Source organism: Phaseolus vulgaris, chromosome 11 (assembly GCF_000499845.2).
Source record: "Phaseolus vulgaris cultivar G19833 chromosome 11, P. vulgaris v2.0, whole genome shotgun sequence".
Taxonomy (NCBI): domain Eukaryota; kingdom Viridiplantae; phylum Streptophyta; class Magnoliopsida; order Fabales; family Fabaceae; genus Phaseolus; species Phaseolus vulgaris.
The window spans coordinates 17,554,913-17,561,567 of record NC_023749.2 but is presented as its reverse complement, the minus strand read 5'-3'; the positions used below and the strand labels follow the sequence as shown (position 1 = coordinate 17,561,567).

Here is a 6,655-nt window from a genome sequence, read left to right as displayed (position 1 = left end):
CTTTTGACTCCTTTTCAGCAAGCCTTCACAGGGTGGAAAGGCAGGTTCTTTAAGTTGTGCTGTTCCAGCTTGGTGCCCTCTGCTCTGGAAGGCTTTCCTTTGTACTGGACAAAGGACGCCAGAGCCTTGAAATCTAAGCCCCTTAAGAGGTTGTCTTCGGGGAATCAGGAAGCTTGCAAGATCCTGGCGGGTGTTGGAGGAGGTCTTGAAAGCCCACGCCGTTCATCTTAACGCTATGACTACTGAGTGTGTAGAGAAGCACCTTTACCAGATGATGGGCGAGGCTTTAAGGGACTCCTTGAACCAGTATGAATCCGAAACCGGTGCTGCGAAGGACCAAGTCCAACAACTTAAGCGTGATCTTACGATGCGGGGATTGGAGTTTTCGCGGTTAGAGAATATTCTGAAGGACAAGTTGCGGAGCGAACGTAAAAATAGCGCTGATGATGTGAATGTAACTACAAGAATACATGATTCTTTGACATTCTTAGGAGCAACTTGAGCTGGTCATAAATGGCACCTTACTTTAGAATTGGATCAATGTTCTAATTCAAGAACTCACCAAGACTTAGCACCAACCAAGACTCATATGGAAGTCCATATATTGTCAAATGGAATCAAAACACAAGAATGAAGAACAAGAATTGCAAGCTGGACAGAATTGAAATAATAAACTACTGCACCGAACAAAAACTAGAAGCAAAGTTGGAAAACAGAAATTCAAACGGTAGAAATGAAAAGAAACAACAAACAAAGCTAATCTACCGAATGGAATTGAAAGAACATGAAGGAAGAACACTTATAGAAGGAGTTTGCTGGATTTTGAGAATTGGAAGAACACTTCACGCCACTTGGTTCCTTGATCCAAGATAAGTGATGGAGTGCCGCCACTTGAAGCTCACCATAGCTCACAAGATAAGGCAAAGGAAGAAGAAGACTCAAGACTCACAATTTCTCTCCAAATTTGAGTATAGTCTCTCTACTATAAAATTCCAATCTGAATTGTGAAGGACCTAAGCCCTCCTTTTATAGGAGTAAGGGCTGGTCATTTACATAGCTTATTCCCTAAGCTACCCAAAAAACTCCTAAGATCACACCCCCCTTACTAAGCTCACTCCCCAAGCTTCTAGAATTTGCTAAACTAAAGCCTAAAGATGCTTTTACAAAAGAGGTGTCTCATGTTTCCCTCTAAGCACCTTTCTAAACATTATTCTATATTATTTACAATTTAAAAGAAACTATAAAGAGAGATATTTAATATGAAGCCTATTATTTAAGAGTTTGTAGACTTCTTTATCTTTAGGCTTGATCTTCTCTTTGACTTCTTTTAATTTGTGAGAAGACTAGAAGGAAGAACTTCAAATGTGTAGGTGAAAATCCTCTTCCTTCATTAATAAAATCCTCTCCTAGTGGATATCCATCAGTTGAGCTAGACAAAAAGCTCAACGTCAAGCTCTTAGAGGTCACCGAACTCGAGGGTAGACTCGTGCATCAGCAGGAGAAGATAGCGGACCTGGAGGAGATCCTTAAGGCTAAAAGGGCCTACGTGGATGAGCTCGAGGCCAAATCCATTGAGAGGGAGGACCTGCTGGGCAAAAGCGAAACCGCCAAGGATCTACAAGCCAAGGAACTGAGCGAGACTGCAGCAAAGCTTGCCCAGGCGCTTGAGGAGAACGGAAAACTAAAGAAACAAGTTGAAGAACTCGACCTCAGTGCTGCAAATGTTCTGACTTCCGGGTTTGGCGCGGCCTTGGAGCAGTTTGCTTGTGCTTATCCCGACTTGGACTTTTCTCAGTTCTCGATTTGCCATGAAGTGGTAGATGGAAAAATTGTACCTTCAGATTAACATTTCCCTTTGCTGCTTTGTTTTGAAACATTCCGAAAGACCTATATTCAACCCCTGTTTATGTGCAATGAAACTGTTTGTAATGACTCCATTTTTATTCGAACCGCTTTAACATATGCACATGGTTTCTCTTTTATCTGCTGTGCGATCACTTGATAACTTGGTGGGCTTTCACTTAACCCAATTAACTTAGCGCAAACTGATGCTTAATTTTCTGGAAATCAACTTATCTTAAACAAACGGTTAGTTAATAGCAATAACATTTAACACGAAATTACTTACTGAGCAGTAGGCGGGAGTCATTTTTAGTGTCTGAAATCTCGCTTGCCTGATCTGCCAAGTGACATGTGTATTTCTAGGTCATCGCCTAAAACTAGGCTGGCCTGATTCTGCACTGAGGACTTTCGAACTTGCCTCAATTTGCTTAAGCAAAGAGGTCTTGTATTCTGTTCTTGCCTGAACTCACTCTAAGGTGAGAAGGACTTTATCTGGCCTGAACTCGCTCGACGGCGAGAAGGACTTTATCTTGCCTGAACTCGCTCGACAGCGAGAAGGACTTTATCTTGCCTGAACTCGCTCGACGGCGAGAAGGACTTTATCTTGCCTGAACTCGCTCGACGGCGAGAAGGACTTTATCTTGCCTGAACTCGCTCGACGGCGAGAAGGACTTTATCTGGTACCGGGGCTAGCTATTCATACTTGAGGAGGGGGCGCCCTGAAGGAATCCCTTAACCCCTGCTCAAGGACTAGGCGCCCGGGTTTGAACTGTTATCTGGTACCGGGGCTAGCTATTCATACTTGAGGAGGGGGCGTCCCGAAGGAATCCCTTAACCCCTGCTCAAGGACTAGGTGCCCGGGTTTTAACTCATACTGGACATACCTGTCATCTTGCTCTGAACTCTCGCCTATACTCGTTCTTGGCGAGTAGGACTTCTTAATCTGTTCTCGCCTATACTCGCTCTAGGCGAGTAGGACTTTTTATTCTGTTCTCGCCTATACTCGTTCTAGGCGAGTAGGACTTAAAACTTAACTTTCACCTCCGATTGCCGGGTGGTGACAAGGATTTAAAAACTTTATACTTGTGCTTCCGATCGCCAGGTGGCGACGAGGACTTAAAACTTTATACTAGTGCCTATGATCGCCGCTCGGCGATGATGACCTAAAGCTCATATTTCACCTCCGACCGCCAACTGGCGATGAGGGTTACAACTTAACTTGTGCCTCCAATCGCTAAGCAGCGATGAGGACTTATACCTTATCTTTCACCTCCGATCACCAACTGGCGATGAGGGTTTACAACTTTATACTAGTGTCTCTGATCGCCAAGCGGCGATGAGGACTTAAAAAACTTTATACTGAATGCATGCGATCTGAATCTGCCCTAAATTACACAAGGACGACAAAGTCTTTTCTTTGAAAACTTAAAATGACAATCATGCAAACTCAATAAATGGGAAACTTGATAGACTCGAACTTTCTTTATTGGGTGGCCTCATTAAAAAACCCTCCTTAGGGAAAAAGAGCGCCACCTTGAAAAACTGTTTTCACTTAACTGTTCAAGTTAACTGCTACTTACAATGCTTTAACTGTAATAAAACTTGAGATGGGTAGCGTTCCAAGTGCGAGGAATCGCCCCTCCTTCTAGCGTTTCCAAACGGTAGGCGTCGTTCCCGAGTGCTTCAGTTATTCTAAACGGTCCTGTCCATTTGGGTGACAATTTGTTCTGCATCTCGTACAGGTGGGCCTTCCTCATCACGAGGTCGCCATCTCTGAATTGCCTTGGCCTCGCCCTAGAATTGTACTTGCGCTCAACTCTTCTCTTTATTGCTTCAGCCTTCACCCTTGCTTCCTCCCTGACCTCATCTAGCAAATCTAAGTTCATTCTCCTTTCTGCATTCGAGTCTTCCGCTACGAAGTTCTGGAATCTCGGCGAGCTTTCCTGGATCTCAACTGGGATCATCGCATCGCACCCGTACACCAAACTAAACGGGGTTTCGTGGGTTCCTGATTGCTCAGTGGTATGATATGCCCATGTTATACGGGGAACTTCCTCAGCCCAAGATCCTTTGGCCTTCTCCAACCTCCTCTTCAAACCTCTCAGTAAGACCCGATTAGCTGACTCCACTTGCCCATTCGTTTGTGGGTGCTCCATAGAAGCGAACACCTGTTGTGTTTCAATATCCTCGCACAGCTTCTTCAACAGGTGGCTTGCAAACTGAGTCCCGTTATCTGATACCAAATGCTTGGGCACGCCGAAACGACACACAATATTCTTCCATACGAAATTCTGAATCTTGTGCGCGGTGATCTAGGCTACTGGTTCTGCTTCAATCCACTTCGTGAAGTATTCGATTGCCATAACCAAATACTTCATCTGCCTAATCGCCAACGGGAAGGGTCCCAGAATATCGATTCCCCATGTGTGGAAAGGCCAGGGGCTGTAGATTGACTTTAGCTCTTCCGAGGGCGCCTTGTGCCAATCGGCGTGCTGCTGGCACTGCTTGCAACGCTGGGCATATCTCTTGCAGTCTTCCCTCATTGTCGGCCAATAATAACCTGCACGGATAGTTCTCGTCGCCAAGGCTCGACCTCCGATGTGACTCCCACAAATCCCTTTATGGAGCTCGGCCATAATTCTCGTGCACTTCTCTCCATGCACACATACTAAAAGGCGGTGTGTGAACCCAAACCTGTACAACTCGCCATCGATGAGGGTGAACTTCCTGGAGTTCTTTTTTACCTTCCTAGCTTCCGTCGGGTCCATTGGGAGTACGCCATCCGCTATGTAGCGCTGGTAAGGCGTTATCCATGTGTCTGGCTCGTGGACAGCGCAAACTTGTGTCATCTTTGTCTCTCCCACTGGATGCGCTCTAACCCTTGGCGTCCTCAAGGTCTCCTGAGTTAAAGACTTATGACCCCTCGCCATCCCCTCCATTGACTTGCAAATTTGGAGAACTTGGTGGTCCGTCACGAACGCTCGAGGTGTCTTCAGGGTTTCTTGTATGACAGTCCTCTGCCTGCCCCCCTTGCCCGAACTGGCGAGCTTGGCTAGCAAATCAACTCGGGCGTTCTGCTCTCTTGGCACATGCACTACTTCGAACAAAACAAAAGACCTCCTCAACTCCTGCACATACTCCAGATAAGCTGCCATCTGCGGATCCTTAACCTGGAACTCGCCAGTTACTTGGCCCGTGATCAACAATGAATCGCTCTTGGCCATCAGCACCCTTGCTCCCATCTCCTTTGCCAACAAGATACTAGCAATCAAAGCCTCATATTCCGCTTGATTATTGCTGGCTTTAAAGGCAAACCTTAGGGACTGCTTTATCAACACGCCGTTGGGTCCTTCCAGAATAATCCCGGCCCCACTACCCAACTGGTTAGAGAACCCATCCACCGAGAGCACCCAACGAAAACCATCTCCGGCGTTCTGCACTGTTTCAGAAGATAGCTCGACCACGAAGTCAGCGAAGATTTGCCCCTTGATCGGTCCCCGGGGCTCATACTTGATGTCGAACTCCGACAACTCTACCGCCCATTTTACCATTCTCCTATCCACATCTGGTTTCTTCAGAACCTTCTGGATAGGTAAGTCGGTCATCACCAACACTGTAAAACTCTGGAAGTAATGGCGCAACCTCCTTGCCGAAAACAGCACTGCCAGTGCTGCTTTTTCCAAAGCCTAATATCTCACTTCTGGGCCCTGCAATACCTTGCTAACAAAATAAACGGGTTTCTGAACTTGATCTTGATCCTGGAGGAGCACCGCACTCAGCGCCTTCTCGGTTACGGCGAAGTATAACCTGAGGGGCGCTCCCATTTGAGGTTTGCACAGAACCGGCGGGCTCGCCAAGTACTCCTTGAGCTTCACGAAAGCCTCTTCACACTCCTTCGTCCAGACAAACCTATTATTCCTTTTCAAGCACTGGAAATACGGGTGGCCCCTCTCTCCACTAGCAGACACAAATCGCGACAGGGCGGCCATCTGACCTGTAAGCTGCTGCACCTCCTTAACAGTAGCAGGGCTCCTCATCGCCATGATGGCCGCACACTTGTCAGGGTTTGCTTCGATCCCTCTTTCGGTCAAGAGAAAACCTAAGAACTTTCCTGCTTCCACGCCAAAATGCACTTCTCAGGGTTCAGCTTCAGTTTATATTTCGCTATCGTAACGAACAGCTCCTCCAAATCAGCAATATGCTGGTTTTTTTCCAAGGATGTTATGACCATATCATCAACGTAAGCTTGCACGTTCCTCCCAAGCATAGGTGCAAGCACTTTATCCATCAGCCTCTGGTACGTGGCCCCCGCATTCTTTAGCCCAAAAGGCATCACCTTGTAGCAATAACACGACTTCTCCGTCATGAAGGCAGTTTTTTCTTCATCCATGGGGTGCATCTTAATTTGGTTGTACCCCGAGAATGCGTCTAAGAAACTTAACAACTTACACCCTGCTGCACTGTCCACCAGGGCGTCTATACTTGGCAAAGGATAGGAATCCTTTGGATAGGCTTTGTTCAGATCTGTGAAATCGACACACATTCGCCATTTCCCATTGCTCTTCTTTACCAATACAACATTGGCGAGCCATTCTGAATACTGTATCTCCTTGATGTGGCCTGCCTCGAGGAGTTTCTGCGTTTCATCTCTGATCGCCTGTCTCCTTTCTTCATTGAATTTCCTTCTTCTTTGTCGGACTGGCTTGACTTGAGGGTCCATTGCTAAACGATGACACAAGAAATCGGGGTCGATTCCCGGCATATCCGAGGCAGACCACGTGAATGCGTTCAGATGTCTGCCTATCACCTTGGC

At 46.6% G+C, this 6,655-nt stretch overlaps 1 protein-coding gene across 1 annotated transcript; it reads right to left on the bottom strand.

Annotated features, from left to right (window-relative positions):
* Window positions 1-1,893: 1,893 nt before the first annotated feature.
* LOC137835748 (uncharacterized) lies at window positions 1,894-5,885 on the bottom strand. Its single transcript, XM_068644384.1, has 3 exons — window positions 5,559-5,885; window positions 4,960-5,423; window positions 1,894-1,900 (listed from the first exon to the last, which is right to left on the bottom strand). Exons 1-3 carry the CDS (start codon window positions 5,883-5,885, stop codon window positions 1,894-1,896), a joined length of 798 nt encoding a protein of 265 aa, XP_068500485.1.
* Between the last annotated feature and the right edge of the window lie 770 nt (window positions 5,886-6,655).

What these genes read in the sequence shown, in the direction of transcription:
- LOC137835748 (XM_068644384.1), bottom strand. Translation starts at nt 5,885, where the DNA reads ATGGCGATGAGGAGCCCTGCTACTGTTAAGGAGGTGCAGCAGCTTACA. An exon ending in CCGTTTATTTTGTTAGCAAG is followed by an intron (nt 5,424 to 5,558) that starts GTATTGCAGGGC and finishes CCTATCCAGAAG; the next exon opens with GTTCTGAAGAAACCAGATGT.